The 19,567-nt window shown below is 44.6% G+C and overlaps 1 protein-coding gene across 1 annotated transcript in view; it reads left to right on the top strand.

The window, feature by feature from the left end:
- The first annotated feature begins 6,726 nt into the window (after positions 1-6,726).
- The window catches only part of TEX26 (testis expressed 26), a 31,549-nt gene continuing 18,708 nt past the window's right edge, over positions 6,727-19,567 (top strand). Inside the window, exons 1-3 of the mRNA XM_007074383.3 lie at positions 6,727-6,845; positions 12,272-12,353; positions 17,067-17,232. Of these exons, the coding sequence (XP_007074445.2) occupies positions 6,785-6,845; positions 12,272-12,353; positions 17,067-17,232 (309 nt within the window). The 5' untranslated portion in view covers positions 6,727-6,784. The remainder of the gene's footprint in view (positions 6,846-12,271; positions 12,354-17,066; positions 17,233-19,567) is intronic.

The following is a 19,567-nucleotide window of genomic DNA, read 5'->3' on the forward strand; positions in this document are numbered from 1 at the left end:
CATGGAATTGATTAAATTTGTGACCGTGTGTGTGTGTGTGTGTGTGTGTGTGCGTGTGCGTGTGATATTTCCATCATGCTTTGCAGGTGGTAGATTTGCCTTGTAACTTACCAAATTACAATAAGAATTGTGGTTTTCACAGCTACTTTCTCAAGAAGAGCTTTTTGAGGGATAGGTCTATGAAGTATTTGGAGAATAGAAACAATATGATAACCGATCTTCCAGAAAAGAAAAAAATGTTTCTTAATAACAGAAGAGGCTAAACATTTGTTATTCAACTCAGTACAAGATGAAGAGTGTTCACAGTAAAATGTCAGTGCAAACAAACCTTAGGCAGATATCAAATATTAAATGTTTCCCGAAGGAAATAGAAACTCTAATTCACAAAAATTGACAAAGATTTTTTTTTTTTAAGTAGCTGAATTGAGAAAAACCATCAGTAATCACTCCAGGAATGGACTAGAAATCTGGAAGGTTTCTTTTATAATTAAAAACAATGTTTTCATTGAATTAAAAGTGGTTTTTATTGGATGCATTCACTCAGTCCTTATTCACTCAGCAAAGTTTCATGAACTGCTTCTAAGGGGATATACACTGTGCTAATGTATTTATTAGCAAGTGTCGCAACGAAGTAATGTCGGGCAGCCTTTAAATTGGTGAAAAGTGTATTGGAACAGATCTTTCTGGGCAAAAGAGGCTTCACTCTGGGTATAAGTGCAGCCTTATTCAGATATTTTAACAGTTTAAGATCGATCCTAGTCTATAGGACAACAACGATCTAAGCAATTCATTCATTCAGTCATCCATTCATTCAGTTCATGCATGCAACACATATGATCGAGTGCCTACTCTGCGGTGCACTGAGGTGGGTGCTGGTATATAAAGTTCAGCCCTTGCTTTCAAGGAGCGTCCAGTCTTATAAAAGAAGACAGGTGTGTGGGGCGCTTGGGTGGCTCAGTGGATTAAACGTCTGACTTTGGCTCAGGTCATGATCTCACAGTTCACGGGTTAGAGCCCCTCATCAGGCTCTGTGCTGACAGCTCAGAGCCTGCAGCCTGCTTCGGATTCTGTGTCTCCCTCTCTCTGCCCCTCCCTCCCTCACTCTCTCTCTCTCTCAAAAATAAAATTAAAAAAACAAAATTTTTTTTTAAAAAGACAGGTGTGCAAACTAAGAAGAATAACAAAATGAGTGCTATGAGAGACGTTCAAAAAAAAGGGAATGTCTAAAACACTTAGAATCCAGTTTCCGGAGTGAAACTAATGACATAAAACTGTAGAATCTAGTTTTAAAATAAATATGTGAGGACTGATTTATCCAAGTGATTGATTTGTTGAAGCTCTCAGAACAAGAGTCACCTTGGAGGCTATTAATTTATTCCAACAAGAATGCAAATCCAGACATTATCTACAGAAGGAGGGAGGTTTTTTTTCTCATTACCTCATGGTTATAGTTGATTTTTGGCTAAAGGATAATATTGCCCAACTTGATTGCCTACCTTAATTATCAGCTCAAATGTGAATGTCTTTTTACTGTTTCAAATCCCAATCTATCTTCAAAGAGCCAAGTTATGCCCCTATTTAAGAAATTCAAAAGAATATTGCATCTAGTTCTGAAGGGAGTTTCTAAAGAATTTCAAAAATGCTTTAAGCAATGGCAGTGTCATTAGAATGAATTATGACTTTGAAGAAGAGAACATTCATTTGGATGGGTAAATGCTGGTATAACAGATTTAAAAGGAGTGTTCATACTTGATATTCACTACTTGAATACACTTGAAGGGACTGACAGTGTGGAGCATTAGTAATTACCCAATGACTGGCCTGGCCCACTTAACCTCTGAAGAGTTCAGAGGAGAGGAAAACACAAGAATCAGGGACAGCAGAGCTGGCCCAGGAGGGAGGTGACGTCCGTACTGGATTGACAAGGTTTTGATAGAATCAACAGTCTGAACTTGCTGCTCTGGCTCTATGTGAATAAAATGTCGTACGTTTGTTGAGTGGCACATTAGAAGCAGAGTTTAGAATCTGCTCCATTAGGTTGGACTGTCTTAATAAAATCGAGAACATTATAGAATTTTCTTTTCTGGATCTTCCAATAAAGTGATAGCAATCATTCTCGACTGCTTAACAACACCCCCTCTGAGTGACAGATATGAATTAAGTAGACTTCAGAAAGATCTCGGTCAGTGAGGCCTAATTTTATGTGTCAGTTTGGCTGGGCCATGGTGTCCAGATACTTGGTCTGAACATTATTCTGGATATTTCTAGTTAAGTATTTTCGATGAGACTAACATTGAAATCGGTGGACTTTAAGTAAAGCAGAATGCCCTCTACAATGTCAGTGGGGCTCTCCCATCAGTGGAAGTCCTGAGTGGAACAAAAGACTGACCTCCCTTGAGCAAGAGAGGGGTCTGCACAGGTGGCCTTCAAACTTGAATGGCAACATGGGCTCTGCCCTGGGCCACCCACCTGCCAGCTTCCTTTGCAGATTTTGGACTTGTTAGGCTGCACAGCTCTGTGAGCCAATTCCTTAAAATAAATCTCTTTCTCTATCCACACGCGCGTGCGCACGCGCGCGCACACACACACACACACACACACCCCTTCTATTGGTTTTTTTATATTGAGAACCTGAATCATATAGACTCCATCACAGACATTGAGAAAATGTTTTATGAGTTAATCGATAAGCTAAAACAAAGGAGCAAAAGCAATATTCTTTTTTTTAAAAGTTTACTTATTTATTTTGAGAGAGAAAGAGAGCACAAGTGAAGGAGGGGTAGAGAGAGAGAGAGAGAGGGAGAGAGAGAATCCCAAGTAGGCTGTCAGTGCAGAGCCCAACTCGGGGCTCAAACTCATGAACCATGAGATCATGACCTGAGCTGAAATCAAGGGCCAAACATTTAACCCACTGAGCTACTCAGCCACTTTAGTCTCTTTCTTTCTTTCTTTTTTTAACATGAAGACCCTTGACTAAAAGCATTGCATACTACATAACGGAAAGACTTTTGCCCAAATATATCAACCCGGGGGAGGAACTTCACTCAGTGTATCCATATCCAAAGTACTTGGGTAACACTGGAGAGCATCTGTGACCTCTCCTGGGCTTTCGGAAGCAGCCCCCTGTCGAATCTTTTACACATCCTTTGTTGGCTTGCTCTTTGAATTCTCCCATCAACTATTTCCCATCATCTTTCTTGTTCAGGAGACACCGCTGTGACCGCTGTCACGTTTCCTGGAGCAGAGCTTCTCAAACTTGAATGTGCCTGGGAATCTCTTGGAGGTCTTGTCAAGCTGTGGATTCATTCAGGAGGTCTACGTGTTTTAATTTCTTTTTTTTTTTTTAAGTTTATGTATTTATCTTGAGAGAGAGAGAGAGAGAAGCTCATGTGCACTGGACACGCTGATGATTGTAGGGGGTGGGGGAGCGAGGGGCAAGGGGAGAGGGCGAGAATCCCAAGCAGGCTCCAAACTATAAGCATGGAGCCCAACTCGGGGCTCTGTCTCACAGACCCATGAGATCATGACCTGAGCTGAAACCAAGAGTCGGAAGGAAGCTTAACCAACTGAGCCACCCCGGCGCCCTGGTCTGCATTTCTGACAAGCTCCTGGTGATGCAGAGTCTGCTGGGTTTAGGACTCGGCTCTAGCTCTGCCCATCTCAAACTTTATGAATCATCCGGGGGTCTTGTTAGAAAAGCAGACCCTCAGGCCCCGCCCGACTGACTTACTCAGAATCCGTGTCCTCGCAAGATGCCCAGCTGTAGGTGGGCACGCTCAGTCCGAGGAGGGGCATACACAGCTTCTCCAGGTCTGAGCCCCATGCGCTCTCTCCACAGCGGCAAGTGCCATCTCTCTCCCTGCTTCTTACCCACGGCCCGTGAACTTGGTTACTCATCTCTCGTTGGAACATTAACTGTCCACCATTTAAGCTGTCTCCCTCACAGCCCAAAGCTGGGTGTTCTATACTTGCTGTCCCCTCCCTCTGCCACCCACCCGTTTCTCCGCTGCTTTAACAGCAGGTTCCTGTGTGTGTGTGTGTGTGTGTGTGTGTGCTCGTGCGTGCACAGAAAGAAATTCATTATAATAATTTGAATTGGAAACAACCGTGTAACATTTAACCCATTCAATATAACTACTGTCTATTGTTTTAGATCAATTTGAAACTCTGTAAAAGGCATATTAGTAACCTGGATGTCTTAATTTCTGAATGATGAACTTATTCTGGTAGGTGATATGGATAATCTTCCCTCTTCTTCAGGATTTATGTAAACTTCTGACCTGATCTCTTCACCCTGCTGCTTTAACTTAACTCCAGTGAATCCTTCTCATGTTTCGGGGGGTGGGAGGGGGGATGCCCAAGCACAGCCCTTGCCTTCTTTCTTTTTCTTTTTTTAAATTTTTAAAAAATGTTTATTTTTGAGAGACAGAACAAAAGCGGGGGAGGGGCAGAGCGAGAGGGAGACACAGAATCCCAAGCAGGTTCCAGGCTCCCAGCACTGATCCTGATGCCAGGCTTGAACTCACAAACCGTCAGACGTTTAACCGACTGAGCCACCCAGGCACTCCCGAAGCCCTTGCTTTCAAGGGGCATCCAGTTTTATAAAAGAAGACAGGTGTGCAAGCTAAGAAGAACAATAAATTCATGACGGAAAACTGTAAAAGGCCTGCAGGGCCTTGTGCTCTGGTGTCTCTTAGCTCTCCCTTCACTCTTGACTGTGTGACAATCCCACGCTGTCCCCTGCCTCCTGGGCCCCTTCTCCCCCTTGTGACAGCTCTCCCTCTCCCGTCTCCTGTCTCCCATTGAGCTGAGAACCCAGCTCAGGCATTTCCTGTTCTAGGACAAGCTCCCTAAGCTCCCATGGTATCCAGGGCCCCTTAATGTCACCCTCCAGCTCATTTTCAGTGCACAGTCCGTGTTTGTGAAGGGAAAGAGGCCAAGGAAAAAAGAATCAACTTAATCACTGAAAGGGGTTACCTCAAGCAACCCGAATTCAAGGGCAGGAATACTGCTATACTGCTCGCGATAAAATGGACTTGTACCAAAAATCCATTCTGAAGCAGAAATGCAAGACCAAAAAAGAAGGAAGCTCGGAATAGCAGTGAGACAAAACAGCAGTACCTTAGGTTTACACGGCTTTATAACTTATAAATTATTGTTGGAGTTACTAATCTTTATATCCCGGTGAGGTAGGTACTGCTATACTCCATTTTACAGATAAACTGGGGCTCAGAGAAGAATCTGCTTGATCCCAAAGCCCCCCAGGTAGAAAGTGCAAAGATTTCTTCCAGCTCTTGATTCGGTGCGTAGGCTATAATTTCACAGCTTGCCTAAGATGAGACAAATGTAAGATATTAATACAAATTCACTTTCGAAATTCTATAGACTCCCTGCTCTGTTTAAAAAAGTATATTTTTCTTAAATTATGCTATGCTAATTAACTCTGCCATTTTCAGACAGTAATCTGTTATTGGGTGTTATTTTCTTCATTTAGATGCCACTACTAAATCCCAATTTAGACTCATTCCTTTTAATAACATCGACAGAACTCTATACCTTCTATGTGTTCCCACCGCCATTCATTGATGTAAAATTTGAAAGTGTAAAATGCATTAGGAATGTAAAACGGATAGGAATCCTCTCAGAAAATTCTACTTGGGATCTTGATTTTTAAGCAATACCTCGCATATGCACTTGGGATGCTTACTTTGATGTTTTTTCTGTGTCCTGTGATAATTTCCCTTTTTGTAGATATCACCGCCAACAGAGGTCTGACTTTTGAATAACCCCTTTGCAGAGAAGGGATTGTTGTAGATTGCCTTCTAAATATGTTGCCAACAGTCTCCAATGTGCACTTCCTGTCTTTTCTTTGCAGCCAGGTGGCTAATAGCTGTGTCCTAGCCTGGAGGCATTCACTTTCACTAAGCCCCTACTATGTGTCAAACTACCAAGGTGGTTGCCAAGAATATGAGGATAAAAATCCCTCCACATTCTGGGAAAACTCTGGGGTGAGAGACACTGTTTTGTCTTGTGGGGATAGAAGGACAATTAAGTTGACAATCACAAAGTGCAAAGGTTTGTGCCAGGAACCCCAGTGAGGAGAAAGGTGTCAGCTCACATCCTTCCCCACTCTTGTTTCCTACCTAATGCAAAGATCTGACAATTTTGCCCACAGTCACTTAAGTTGAAAGTTATGTGTGGATGAAAATTTGCAATTGGGGCGCCTGGGTGGCTCAGTTGGTTGAGCAGCAGACTTGGGCACAGGTCGTGATCTCCCAGTTCATGGGTTCAAGCCCCGTGTCGGGCGGGCTCTGTGCTGACAGCTCAGAGCCTGGAGCCTGCTTCGGATTCTGTGTCTCCCTCTCTCTCTGCCCCTCCCCCGCTCATGCTCTGTCTCTGTCTCTCTCTCTCAAAAATAAATAAGTTAACAAAAAATTGAAAACTTAAAAAAAGAAAATTTGCAGTTGAAAATCTTCAGCTTACTCCTCTTTTTGCTCCTCTCCCCAAATAAGACCATGCTCAGGAAAGCTCATTGCAAGAACTATACAAATACACAAAAGTCAGTAGCCATATTACTGGAAACACATCCCCTTGCTTTCCCCACCCGTCCCCTGGCCCTCCTGATTAAGAGCCCAGCCTCCCTCCAGCACCTGTCGGCCCCCAGCTGAGCTGCAGGAAGTGACCCATGTCTCCATGGCGACGCGTCACAATGCAGCCGCGCTCCACCCACAGCACCCAGTCCAGCTGGAGCAGAGGGCATCGCGGTGGCCTCTTTCCAGCAAGAATGGCACCGCCTGGGCTGGAGGCTGCGTGCCCCTTTCAAGGAGGCCACCAGATTCAGCCAAGTAAGGCTGCGGACCCTGCCGGCAGGGGAGGGGGGGGGGCGAGGCTTTTCCCTGGGAATGGGGTACACCGAGCAAAGGCTGCTTTGGTCTGCAGGGGTGTTATGCCTCCCTCTTACTGGTGGGACTCACTTCATGGAGAGTCTGGGAGTCAGAGAGAATGAGATGTTCATGATCTTGCCCTTTTACAGCCCTTGGTCCCGTTTCTGCCAAACCTCTCCCTAAACCTCTCAGGTGCTTTCAAACACCCCCCCCCCCCAAGTGCCTAGGAGGGGAGAGCAAAAAGGAAGGAATAGTGCCTTTCCAGGATCCCAAAGTCAAAGACAAAGAAGGAATGGAGGTCGGATGCTCTGAAGACAGCGGACCCAGCGGAGACCTGACCCCCGTGCAGGATCTGGGGAAGTGCACAGAATGCGGGGAGGTGCCCGAAGGCAGGGAAAGGACCCCGCAAGTAGATGTGCAGAGGCACCTTACCCCTACGTGGTCGTAGCCAGGCCGGCACCTAGGCGTTTAGCTGCCACTTCTCCGCGACCTTTGCTGATTTTTCTTTCAAAGCGATTCTGCATTGAACTCGGGTAGAGCTTTTAATGCTAATTGTGCAAATGCAGCAGGTTTACCAAGTCCGCCTCTGGGTCAGTGGAGGGAGAGTGATTCCCAGGTACTCAGCCGCATCCTGGCCTTTTTCACGGCAATAATACCCCACCGCAGCCGCCTCGCTGGGTAATTACGGTTCCACAGTGGCTACAGAGCAGTGGGAACTGTTCAATGGCGCATTCCCTGGAATCGTAGACCCACCAGAATGAATGAAATGCGTATTTTCATTCCATTCCATTCATCCCTTTGTAAATTAAGGACAGAAAATGAAAATACTTAACCTGTAAAAAACATATTGAACACATTCTGTTTCTATATGATGACAAGGCAAAAAAAAAAAAAAAAAAAAAGAGAGAGAGAGAGACAGGAACCGCATTCCTTTTGAATCTCTCTTTCTAGTCACTCCTCTTGGTTTCTTTCGCTGTCTCCCCTCCCCCTTCCAGTCTGGGGAATGTGGGAATCCTCCAAGATTCTCTCCTCCTTGGTTCACATCCTCTGTCGTGGCCGTGTCCTGCCAAGGGCTTCAAGTCTACGGAAATGCCCCACCGGCTTTCTAATCTTACCTCTCACTCCAGTGTTTCCCCTAATTTCCAAACCAAAGTATGCAACTGTCTACCGGATAGTTCATTTGGGTGTCACAGAAGGGCCTTGATCTAACACGTAGAAAATGACACTCCTTGTCCACTCGACTTTGCAGGCTCAGTTAGGAGGGTGCCAGCTGCCCACGGTACATGGGAGGGCGGCTTGGCTGACACCTCAGTTTGATCACCGGGGCTCATTGATTCTGCCCCCCAAGTTCCCCTTCCTGTGGGTGAGTTTCATTCTTCACGCCCAGTCTTGGGGCTCTAACAGGCACTCTGTGCCACTCGATCTTCCACTGCTAAAAGTGTCACGCTCCAAAAGGTGGGGGACTGATGTGTCACACTGCCTGGCTTTGGTCCAAAAATAAGATGAGAGGTTGACAATGACTGCCACGGACTACTTGCTGTTGAACTATTACTCTATGTGGGCTTGTAAGTGCTGCATCACTTTGAGGGACTGCCATAAATAACCAGGAACTGGTGGCTTGAAACCAAGGAGATTTATTCTGGAGGCCCGAAGCCCCAAATCAAGGGCTGTGCTGCACCGGTAGCTCTGGGGCAGAAGCCTTCCTTGCTTCTTGTGTTTTCTGGAAGCTGTTGGCATTCTCAACTCGTGGCCTCATCACCGCGGCGTGCGCCTCCACGGTCACATCCCCGCCTCTTCCGGGTCGAGTCTCCCTCTGCCTCCCATAAGGATGATGAAATTGCACTCGGGGCCCACTGATAATCCAGCACGATCTCCTCATCCCAAGATCCTTAACTGCACCTGCAAAGGCCCTTTACCCTTATGTGGTACCACTCGCGGGTTCTGGGGGTTAGGACGTGGACCTATCTTTTGGGTCTCTGTTCAGCCTACGTTAAATGCTTGAATTTACCCTCCCCTTTAATCCTCCCGACAACTAGGAAAACGTTGAATCACCAGGTACTGTTCATACTTGCCCACCCAGCAGGCTATGGTATGGATGAAACAAGATTCCACCCGTGGAAACACTTTGTAAAGCGTAACAGTATACGCACATGTTCGTTACTGTTTTATGCTATTTTCAAAACCTCCTAATACATTTTTGTAATTGTGAATACCTCCAGGGGTGGTGAGTTCAAGGGGGCAGCAAGGCAAACAAGGCCTCGCTGGCCTGGCGTTGACCATTTCTTCCCCTGCTTCACTCACATCAGGCCACTTGAGACTTTTCATACCTCGCGCTGCTTTCTCTGAAGAATGCTTCCCTCCGCGTCCTCCTGTAATCGCTGTCAAACTCCTGCTTTAAGTCCCGGCTCAGATGCCACTTGTTCTATGAAGTCCCTCCCGGATCCACCCTCGATGCCCCTTCTCTCATCCAACCAGAAAGAACTGCGCCTTCCTGGGGGCTCCCACGGCACACAGCACAGCACCCCACTTAAAGTGCTCGTTGGCTATTTTCTCTTTCTTCTCCTCACCTGTGAGCTCCCCAAGGCCAGGACAGGGTCTCTATGGCCTCGGGCCTGTGGTCTCTATGGTCCATGGGAGGGGCTCAAGCCTTGCCTGTAGGATGAACAGAAAATGAGAGAGGTAGAAAGAGGAAGACAGAATCATGGGACGGGTGGACACAGAGTTAGAGGGAAAGACACTGGGATACTTAGCGAGAATAAACGTAAAAGAAAGCAGTGGCACATGGCTTGCAAAGACGTTTTTAGAATATTCGGATTATAGATTTTTAAGTTACTGCTGCTGTTAACGAAGAGGGTTAATTCTAATAGCATTTTATTTGCAGGAGCTTTGTCAATGGAAATAAAAAGCGTAGACGCAGACCTGACCTAGAGACTTTTAGTAAGAAAAACCGTTAGACAAAAAGAAGAAAGATGTCCTGGAAATTGAGTGCACATCTCGTCATGTTGGTCATCCAGGCGGATTAGCATTAGGGAGTGGGGGGTCCGCTCGGTCTCAGGTCCTAGAGGCAGCCAGGCATGGCCTCTCCTGCACCCGATGCCTTCCAGAATAGGATCTTGGCAACAGAAGGCAGCCAGCACCCAGCCTGTCCTCAGAAGGAGGAAAGGCCTCAGGCAGCGGCAGCCAGAGGTGTTCCTGGCTTGCCCATGTGATCAGTTGGGAGATGTTACCCCGGCGCTGTGTTGCCAGGGTGTTTGAGGTATATTTGGGCTTAACAGGAAATTGGTCTGGCCTGGGTCAGTGTTGTTTGCTTTAGGAAAAAGAGGGGGAAATGGTGCGTGGGCTCTGTGCAGAGAGGATCCTTCCTGAGCCCTGCAAACGTCACACTCCGAGGTTCAAATCAGGTTCCATGGAGGTTTCTTTTAGGAGCCACACTGCCTCCCAATTTCTTCCCACTTACTTGTCCATACTTGGAACTCTCTGAACAAAGAACATTTAATGCCGCAGTTGGAACAAAATGCTTCGAAGCATGAAGTGACTCCCACTAACGAGCCGGTGTCAGAGCATGACGTCATTTCTCGGAGGCGCGTGGGCTCGGGGCGCGCACACCCGCAGCGTGTGTGTAAACGGAGGCACAGAGCGTAGCCTGCGGGGCTCTGGCTTTTGTGAGACCCGGGGGAGTGGGCGGAGGGGAGTCTCAACCCGTGGGAGGGCAGTGGGGAAACAGTCACGGAGGAGCGGGTCCAGCTGCCTGGCTCCCCCAAAGGGCCTATTAAATGAGAAACAAGACCTGCCTGGGAGATGGGAGAGGAAACAGAAGTATAGAGGCAGCACGAATGAAATGTTCCGTCAGGGCCCTACAGGCCAGGCGGGGCATATAGATTGTAAAGCTATTTGGAAACTGCAGACGTATTTGAGAAAAGTATAGCGATTGTTTTCAGGATACAGGAGTGGGAAGATACACAGGCAGTTAGGTGGCTACAGGGTTCCTGCGGTGAGGCCCTAGACCCCGGACAGCGGGTTATTCAAATAGTAAAGGGGACCCTTTGGACCCAGGTTCTAGTGAGATGTAACCAGGTTAATTGCCTAGATAGGAAGAATGAGAAAATGTCGGAGTTAAATTTAAAATCTGTATTCCCAAGAAAGGGACTTTCTTGGTGCTTTGTGGACAGTGGGAGGCTGGGGCAGTCAAAGCCTGTTGTTGCTAGCAGGTGCCTGATGGTTAATTCTCTATCCTCAGTCGTCTGGACCCAGCCTGGCAGCAGTTGCCATGGGCGATCCCTCCCCCACCGCCTAGTGGAAAGCCCTCCTTCCTGTGGCCCCTGATGTCCTCTGCCCTCGCTGACTGCTTTTCTCAGTCTTCCCCAACCTCTTGACATTGGCGTGCCCCAGGCTTTATTTAGCCTTTGGGCTGGTCTCTCTTGTTGAATCTGCTTGTGCAGATTGAAATATCACGCATGCTGCAGAATCCTGCACAGTCGCGGCAGAGAACGCATCAGAGCTGCCCCAGATGACACTGTTCTGTGACAGACAGAAGAAAAGGACACTTTGTGTATTATGAGCCCAGTTTGGTAAAACAAGATGGCGGAAACTAAAACCCAATATGTCAACGTCCTTATATATGCATATATAAATCTCTGTATCATCGTATCAGCAGACGTAAAAGCGTGGAAAGAAACCAGCACAATTGTTAACATGGTCTGGGAGGAGGGCTGAGGAGGAGGAGGGAGCACGGGGAAGGTGCCCAGAATAAAACCGGAGGTGAGCCCCTTTGTGCAAAATCATTTCATGTGCATATAGGTTTATCTAATAGGGTTCATGAGAATTGGTCACTAAAGTCACAGTGGGCATCTTAAGGGGATAGAACTTCAATCGAACTTTCTGTTTTATATTTTTACGCATTGCTTAAATTCTTCACAATAGCATGTAGGAATCCTCAGGAAAAACAATGGACCTACTTTTATATAGGGAGGAACTCAGATAATTCAATTGAGCCTCCCCTCTTTCCTGAAAGAGGCCACAAGTTGGCATTTATTCCTTTAGACTTTAATTTTTTTAAACATTTACTTATTTTTGAGACAGGGAGAGACAGCATGAAAGGGGGAGGGTCAGAGAGAGAGGGAGACACAGAATCTGAAGCAGGCTCCAGGCTCTGAGCTGTCAGCACAGAGCCCGACGCGGGGCTCGAACTCACGGACCGTGAGATCATGACCTGAGCCGAAGTCGGCCGCTTGACCGACTGAGCCACCCAGGCGCCCCTATTCCTTTAGACTTTAAATTACTATCCCCAATTTTTTTCTCCTGAAAAATTATTTTAATTATGAAGACGACACACGATGGAAGTATTCTGGTTTGCCACATTTCAAACCGTTTTGTCATCCTTTTGCCAGGCGAGGCCACCTGGGATTCCTACGCGACCACAATGAGGACTGCATTCACGCCCAAGACGGGAGCGGTGCCTGCTTTAATTCGGTAGATCCCGATTTGTGTCAGGTCGATGGACTCACCTTCGTCTGTTCACCTGTGTTCTGTTATTCGGAGTCCCAAACCAACAGAAAGCAGTCATCAGAGAAGGTTTAGAAAAGTGCACTCGGGTAGAACCTGTTGCGTGCACAGTGCTCCTCCAAGCACCAGACAGGCTTTCCCCCCTTCGGACCCTATCCAGACCTCCTACAGGAAAACTAAGGAAAGAAACACATGGATCCTTCATAAAGTCACTGCGGGTCAGGGCAATAGAGCCAGTATGTAGGTTAACAGAATTGTGCTACTCAAAAACATGGAGCAGGCATTGCATTCATTACCTGGTAGGTAGTAGGCAGACAATGACGATTCAGTAACTGGATGAATGAAGAATTGTTAGCACTTGATCATCAACACTCATCTTGGAAGCTGGAGGGCCACGACCCACTCACCCTTACCTTCACTCCTCCACTCACTGCTTCCTAAGTGGCCTCTCAGCGTCTCCCATTTCCACCTGAATTGTGCGTGGTGGGAATTTCTGTCCGTCAGCTGCCTCTTTAAACTCATTGGTGGGTGAGTGAGAGCGGGATCAGGAAAGCCTCGTTACCGTTCATCGCATCACGGGTGGATGGGAAACCAGCATGGAGACGCTTCACCGGCCTGTGTTTACTCTGTGAATTGTTTCCAATAAAGAGGATCCTGGCACCTTAAAAGTTCAAGCTGCTGAGAAGTCAAATGGATCGTGGGCAAGACCACGGCTGAGGAGTCGGGCAGAAACGGGCTCTGACCTCCGCTCTTTGCTCTACCCCTTCTTATCTCTGTTACCTTCGGCAGGTGACAAGCTGTGGCTCAGTTTTATGGTTGGCAAAGTAGGAATAATGATTCCTGCCTCAGGTGGTGGTTCTGATGACAGAAGAAAACACTAGTACAGTGACCAGCATGGAGAAGTAACTCAAAATTTTTCATTAATTCCCACCCCCCAGGGTAATCTCTGATAGACTTTCACAAACTACAGGGCTGTAAGACTCCTCAGTGGCTATCCCACTGAGTTACATTATGTCCCCTAACTGGGAGATTTATCATCTGACGGTAATGATCATGCCAGCTTCCCAAACAGTAACAGTTGTCTGAAGAAGAAACATTTGGGATAAGAGCCAAAAAACAAATGGGTACTAATGGAGTCTAGGTCAGTGGTCTTCAAATTCGCATATTTTTAAAGTTCACAGGAAAGTTTTCATCGTAAATTAAAATAATTGTAGAAGATAAAATGTATAGCCCATCCTAGACATTGACACTTTAAGATAAAACTATTAAGTCATTAAAAAATATAGCCAATGGGTAATCTAAACACCTTAGCAAATTGATACTTTCTATGATCTTTTTAAAAAATACACCAGACAGTAGACAATTTATTTCATTCCTTTTGCTTCTCGAACTTTTATTCCTCTCCACTTCCTCCGTAGAATTTTACCCTGCTATCATATATTTTGTGTTTGAAAGCAATTTATTGATCGCCCCATTATACTTCTTTGAAACTATTTTAGTATATTAATTGAAATTAATTTTTAAACATATTATGTGACCCTAAGTACTGAGTTATAACAATTATTTTTAGTACACGATTGCTCAAAGCAATAAATACTTTACCGATGTTAATAGTCACTAAACACAAGAAGGAAATTTTTTGGAATTGTATCTTAACGAGATAAATGTGACTGTTCTGTTTGCAATTAGTTTATGTATCCTGTTTGAAGTGTTACTATTTTGGGAGTGAGACTGCATTCAGCGTCCATTTTTTTTCTGCTTCTGCTGTTTATTTTTCAATTTATAGATGCTAATGTTAACCAGTCTTGTTCACGTGAATAAGTAGCCGTGAATGAAAGGAGTTGGGTGTGGCACTGCCATTCAAGACTTTGAACTCTCTCTGAGTTAAGTGCCAGAAATGACAAGGTGATTTTTGTTAACGATTGAGCAGCTGACAACCTGGCTGGGAACTCCTTGGATTTTATTGAAAGCAAATAATTAGATGATATGTCTTCCAGTTATTGAGTTTTTCCCCATCTCATTTTCCAAGTATCCTGAAAGTCTGTGTCTTAACAAATGGCTATTAAATCACATCAGTTACTCTTTCACATGGAAGGAACTTGTTTAATATTTTTTCCAGTTCTATTGAGGAATAATTAACACACATCACTGTATAAATTGAACCCGTGCGGCACACCACGGGTGATGGCTTGGCTTCCATACATTGTGAAATGATCGCCACAATAGATTCAGCTAACACCCATCTTCTCCTATAGATACAAATCAAACATCCACTATGCATTTAATGAAGGAGAAAGTTCTATATGCTGAAAATTAATTGGTCTGGCCAGCCAGCCTATATTTCCGTGTATTGTTAAATATTTTACAATGTAGAATGAGATGAGGACTGGCTGGACTGGATTAAATATTTCATCGTATGTCTGGCTTAAAAAAAAAAAAAACAAGACTTGAGTACCTTAGTGAATGATGGAAATCTGAAGGAAAACGTGACGACATTTTTATGTGCCAGCGTTACCCAGTGAATCCTTAAAAATTTGGTAGTCTCAGAAAAGATTCCAGTTGTGTTTAAAAGAATCAAGCATCACCACCCTGTCCTGCTTCCCCTGCTCAGAGATGCTTTTCTTTCTAGCTAATGACATGTCTTCGGGATTTTTTTTTGAAAACCTGAAAAAAAAAATGTTTAAATAGGTGGGGAGAAGAACCATTCAAAGCATTCTATATTCTCTGCTCTCTCCTCAGAGGCTTCTCCCCAAAGAGGGACGAACGTTTTGTAATTATTAGGAAATGAGAAGCTAGACACTGCTCTTGGCCAAAGCAGGGCACAATGTACCTAAAACCAGAACACCCTCTCCCAGAGCATTTGCCCTCGTTAGAGCACCCCCAACCTCCACCCCTTCAGAAATCCTCGTGAGCCCAAGGTAAGGGCATGGAACTTGGATTACAAGATGGCTTCCTTGGAACCACATCCCTCTCACTGTTGGAGGCTTAGACCCAGAGGCGTACCGCACCTTCCTAAGATCCTGCCGTGACCTAGGGGAGAGAGAAAGGTGTGGGACAGAAGCACTTGGGTAGCGACGCGGGTTTGCTTTCAGGCAGAGACACGTTAAGGAAGATTACACTGGGAGATGGAGATCTGAACATCAACATCAACTCCTTTCAAGCCGATTGTGCTGTGTTGCCTTTGGAAAATCGTCATGTGCCTTTGATTACTTCAGTTTGATTTAGGACCACAGTCCTACCTGAGCCCACACATCTGAATAACAAGTAAACTGGTTCATCATCCAGATGTATCCCACTTCCCAGATGTTTGGTTTCTTATAGATAGTACCTGAATCTAACCCAGTCTTCTTTTTTTAAAAAGCCAATATGAAACATTTTAGACGTACACAAAAGAACATACAACGAATCCCCAGCCAGTATCCAGCTACAATAATCAATACCCAGACAATACCTTCCACCCCGCCTTCCCACTGGATAATGTTGAAGCAAATTCCAGGCATTCTATCATTTTAATTCTAAGTATTATTCTTATGTATCTCCAAAAGATAAGGACTCTTTAAAAGTATGCTACGATATAGGGGCGCCGGGGTGGGTCAGTCAGTTAACTTCTGACTTCGGCTCAGGTCGTGATCTCATGGTCCATGGGTTCGAGCCCCGCGTTGGGCTCTGTGCTGACAGCTCGGAGCCTGGAGTCTGCTTCAGATTCTGTGTCTCCCTCTCTCTCTGCCCCTCCCCCGCTTTCTCTCTCTCTCTCAAAAATAAAATAAAACATTACAAAATAATAATAAAATCATATGCTACAATACCATTGTGTCGGCTAAAAAATAATTCCTTAATATCAAATGGCCAATCAGCAATCAAATTTCCCCCTGATGTCTCACAATTAAAAAAAAATAACAAGTTGGTTAGAAATTAAATTCAAGTAAGTTCTACACATTGCACTTGGTTATTATGTTTTTTGCCTCGTTTAATCTATAGGTTCCCTTTCTTTTTTTTTTTTCTGAGAATTCCATTTTTTTCCCCTGAGAATTCTGGATTTTTCTGATTTCATCTCCACTGTGTTATTTAAAATATTCCTCTTTTTATGCATTTCCTATAATCTAATATGCCAAAGACTTCATCTAATTCAAGCTGGGTGTTTCGGCAAAAATATTTAATAGGTGTTGTGTATGTCCATCTAGGGAACATGATAGCTGGTGGACCCTCTTCTTGAACTGTGAGTACAAATGCTGATCGTTGCCTGGATGCTTGGTTTCATTACAGCCTTGCAGACCAGTGATGTCCTGTTCTTACTTACCTTCCTTTTATTAACCAGAAGGAATACATGCATAGAGAGAAACATTTCTTCAACAAGTATTTGATTACATTGAAGTGCTATTTATACAGGAGAGTACCTAGCTCTTTAAGAAGTATTTTTAATTAAAAAAATTAATGAATTTCAGATTGTTGTTCTTTTAAATTCCATTTTAGGCCTCCAGTACTTTTGTGAAGAGCCGTCCTAAGATATGGGATTGTTTCCTTTCAAGGGAATCTGGAAATTAAATTCTTTCTGGCATCAAGTCTTGCTTGAGCCAATCTTTAAAAAGAAAAAAATGTAATAAGGAAAATTATTTGACCTGTGTGTTGCTGTGTGATTTGGCATTTAATCCCTTATTCTGATTTCGCCATCTTTTCTTGTAGTCGAAAGGGTATCAGAAGACTAGGATATACCTATTCACTTAGTGACCCTATTCCCAATCAGACACAGTACAACGATGAGTATGTTTGGAAATCATATTCTAAAGAAGACTGGATCAAAACCGGGACTTCAAGAGGAGTCAGGAGCCAAATATCTCGCCCCAGTCAAGTAAGATGATATCTACATATCTGTTGAATTTAATGCTGTATCAGTACTCCATAAGAACAAGAGTTTGAATATTTCCAAAGATCCTCATCTACAGTTATGGTCCTTCTTATACTATTTTTTCCCCTACCTTCTCTCATTTATAACTACTTCTCCCTTATCTCTCCAAGTTTTCAAAACATTTTTTAAAATTTAGGGATGTCTGGGTGGCTTAGTTGGTTGAGCGTCTGACTTTAGCTCAGGTCATGATCTTACGGTTCATGAGTTTAAGCCCCGCGTCAGGCTCTGTGCTGACAGCTCAGAGCCTGGAGCCTGCTTCAGACCCTGTGTCTTCCTCCCTCTCTGCCCCTCTACTGCTTGCACTCTGTCTGTTTCTGTCTCTCAAAGATGAATACACCTTGAAAAAAAATTGTTTTAATTAAAAAAAAATTTTTTTGAATTGAAACGAAATTCACAGGGCATAACATTAACTATTTAAAAATGAACAATTCATTGACAATTAATACTTTCATAATGTTCTGCAACTACCACCTTTATCTTATTCCAAAACATTTTCATCATCTCAAAAGGAAACCCTCTACCCTTTAAGAAATTGATTCCTGGGGCTCCTGGGTGGCTAGGTCGGTTAAGCGTCTGGTTCTTGATTTTGGGTCAGGTCATGATCTTACAGTTTGTGAGATCAAGCCCTGTTATCAGACTCTGCGCTGGCAGTCTGGAGCCTGCTTGGGATTCTCTCTGCCCCCCGTCTCTCTCTCTCTCTCTGCCCCTCTCCTGCTTGTGCTCTTTCTCTCTCTTAAAATACATAAACATTAAAAACAAATAAAATTACTTCCTGTTTCCCTCTTCCCTAGCCTCTGGTAAGTAACAATCTACTTTCTATCTCTGTGGATGATGTATTCTGGATACTTTTTATTGGGAATCAGAGAACACGTGACCTTTCACATCTGGCTTCTTCATTTCGTGTAATGCTTTCAAGGTTCATCCGCATTGTAGCATCTATCGGTACTTCATTCCTTTTTATGGTTCCCTTTTATGGTTGAATAGTATTCTATTGTATGTGTATACCACAGTTTCTTTATTCATTTAGCCATTGCTGGACATTGGGCTGTTTCCACCTTTTGCCTATTGTCAATAGTGCTATCAACTGGCACTCGCAAACATTTGTGTTCAGTATTATGCGTCCTCAAACTGCCAGATCTTTTGTCATTTGTTTACTCTACCTAGAATCCCTTCTCCTGTCCACCAAGGACATTCATACATTCACCAATGCTCAGCTTAAAGAGAGCTATCTCTAATTCCCTTCTCCTATAGGTGGAAGTAACTGACCCTCCCTCTGTCTCCTGGGCACTGGGTACCCTTCTCCCACCATAAAAGGCACTGCTCAGTTGTAGTAAAGAGTTTCATTTATTTGGATGCCCCCCGGAATGGTACCCACCGGGATGTATTCATTAGGTAATAAGGTGGTGGAAAGGGTAGGATTTGATGACTAAAAGAATATAAATGGCAAGGAAGGGGAAAGAATGAAGGATGATGTTTCTGGTTTTGAGTTGCATGGCTGAGTGGACACTCCTGCTGTTTACTGAGCAGGCATGGGTGAGGACCAGGTTGGGTGGGAAAGGGCATAGGGGAAATGTGAACTCAGTTGAAGACACGTTGGTTGAAAATATGTCCAACAGGCAGTTGAATATCTCGGTCTGGAGTTTGTGTGGAAGAGGTGAGCTATAGATGTCGACTTGGGAATCATCAGGACATACACACATATCCCATTTAACACCCCATTGCCTCCTGGAACTCATTCATTATAATGAATTTACCTCTTAAATATTTGCCTTAAGATTTTAAAATTAATGTAAAGCAGTTACAATATTATACTGTGTATGTATACATATATACACACACAAAGCATTTGTTTTCTTTAGGTGTTATTGAAGGCTCCCAGCCAATGAGAGCTAGAGCGGTAGGTGGTCCTGGGCACTCGTAGCCAATGAGCAGTAGCGGGGGCGACTGCCCTGTACGCTTTCAACCAATGAGGTTTCACACCGGGCGTAGCCCCTCCAGCCATCAAGGCTCTTCCAATCGACCTGAATGAGGGTGTGCTGCATTATTTACTCTGCCGAGGCCTCTCTATCTGCCATTTATTTGTTTCTGTTGAACAGTTACGACTGTGGCTCAGGACCTGAACTAGGATGAGACTGGCAAGGTGCTCCCTCTCTGCCAACAGAGAGGATCTGCCGCAAAAGCGATTGCCCTGGGAGTGAAAATACAGACTGGTGGGTTGGAGCTCCTTCAAGGAAACCGTGGTGGGAAACAGGGGCCTGATGATATATTGGCAGCAATT

This window comes from Panthera tigris, chromosome A1 (genome assembly GCF_018350195.1).
Source record: "Panthera tigris isolate Pti1 chromosome A1, P.tigris_Pti1_mat1.1, whole genome shotgun sequence".
Taxonomy (NCBI): Eukaryota; Metazoa; Chordata; class Mammalia; order Carnivora; family Felidae; genus Panthera; species Panthera tigris.